This window comes from Emiliania huxleyi (assembly GCF_000372725.1).
Source record: "Emiliania huxleyi CCMP1516 unplaced genomic scaffold EMIHUscaffold_322, whole genome shotgun sequence".
Lineage (NCBI taxonomy): Eukaryota > Haptophyta > Isochrysidales > Noelaerhabdaceae > Emiliania > Emiliania huxleyi.
Window position 1 is genome coordinate 123,306 of NW_005199583.1, and position 1,044 is coordinate 124,349.

The 1,044-nt window shown below is 66.4% G+C and overlaps 1 protein-coding gene across 1 annotated transcript; it reads right to left on the reverse strand.

Moving 5' to 3' along the window:
* Window positions 1–421: 421 nt before the first annotated feature.
* EMIHUDRAFT_444435 (hypothetical protein) lies at window positions 422–1,031 on the reverse strand. The gene has a single exon (XM_005773916.1). It carries the CDS (start codon window positions 972–974, stop codon window positions 573–575), a length of 402 nt encoding a protein of 133 aa, XP_005773973.1. The 5' UTR covers window positions 975–1,031; the 3' UTR covers window positions 422–572.
* Window positions 1,032–1,044: the final 13 nt, after the last annotated feature.

Sequence of the window (1,044 nt, forward strand, 5' to 3'; positions counted from 1 at the left end):
GGGCAAGGCCGGCGGCGGCGGCTCTGCGGGCAGCGGCGCTCGCTGCCCGCCGGACGGCCCGAAGGGCGCGCCCAAGCGGCCGGCCCCCGCCGACTCCGGCTCCGCCGCAAAGCGTCCCCGCCCAGAGGCGGGCAAAGAGCGGGGCAAGGGGCCGACCCGCGCCGCCGGGGGAGCAAAGGCAGGCAAAAAGGGCAAGGCGCCCCCCGCCAGCCGGATGGAGCGGCTGGCGGCCTTCTCCGCCGCCCTCAAGATGTGACAAGGAGGAGTGGACGGCTCTGAGGCGACACTACGTTATCTGCACGCTCGAGCGCCGAGGGGTGGTGACGGGTGTGCGGATATGGTATATGTGTGGGTTCGAATCGTGGCAGAATTCATGTGCCGAAACGTGACTCCGTGAAATGGCGTCCCCGACGAAATAAACGAAGTTTGCGTCACGTGTTTCGAAACACCAAAAGAGTATATCACAAGATGGAAAACGCACACACGACAGCAGGAGAAAGCATCGCACTCACCTCGCGCGCGACGGCCGCAAGCTGCGCGCACGGCTCGGCCCGTTCACGCACGGACTCACACTAATAGCCGACAAGCCTGCCCGTAGAAGGGTCCCATGCTGATCCGTCCGGTGACACGTAAACCCACATGCGGTCGCACGGGAAGCACGGCACCAGGAGCGCGAGCGGTGGCGCGAGCAGGCACATAAGGAAGCAGCACAGGAGCGAGTTGCCGCCGAAGAAGGCAGCCTCGGCGTAGCGCCCGCCCGGCGGAGCCCCCGGTGGCGGGAGTGCTGGATTGGCGGCGCCCATTTCTGCCTCAAAGATGTGCGCGATTCTCCGCGGCTCGACGGGGCGGCCCTCGATGGGATGCGCGACAGCGACGGGGACGTTGGAGGATCCGGTGGTGCAACCCTGGGCCGGGGCGGTGGGGGCGCCGATCGGGATGCCCTCTGCGATCACGACCTCCGGAGGTGAACTCATTCTTGTGATGGAGAGGGATGCCAAAGGGGCAGCAAGTCGCTGTTCGGCGAGCTCTGGATTTTCTGTGACT

Excerpts from the sequence above, each read along its gene's own strand:
- EMIHUDRAFT_444435 (XM_005773916.1), bottom strand. The coding sequence starts at position 974 with ATGAGTTCACCTCCGGAGGTCGTGATCGCAGAGGGCATCCCGATCGGC.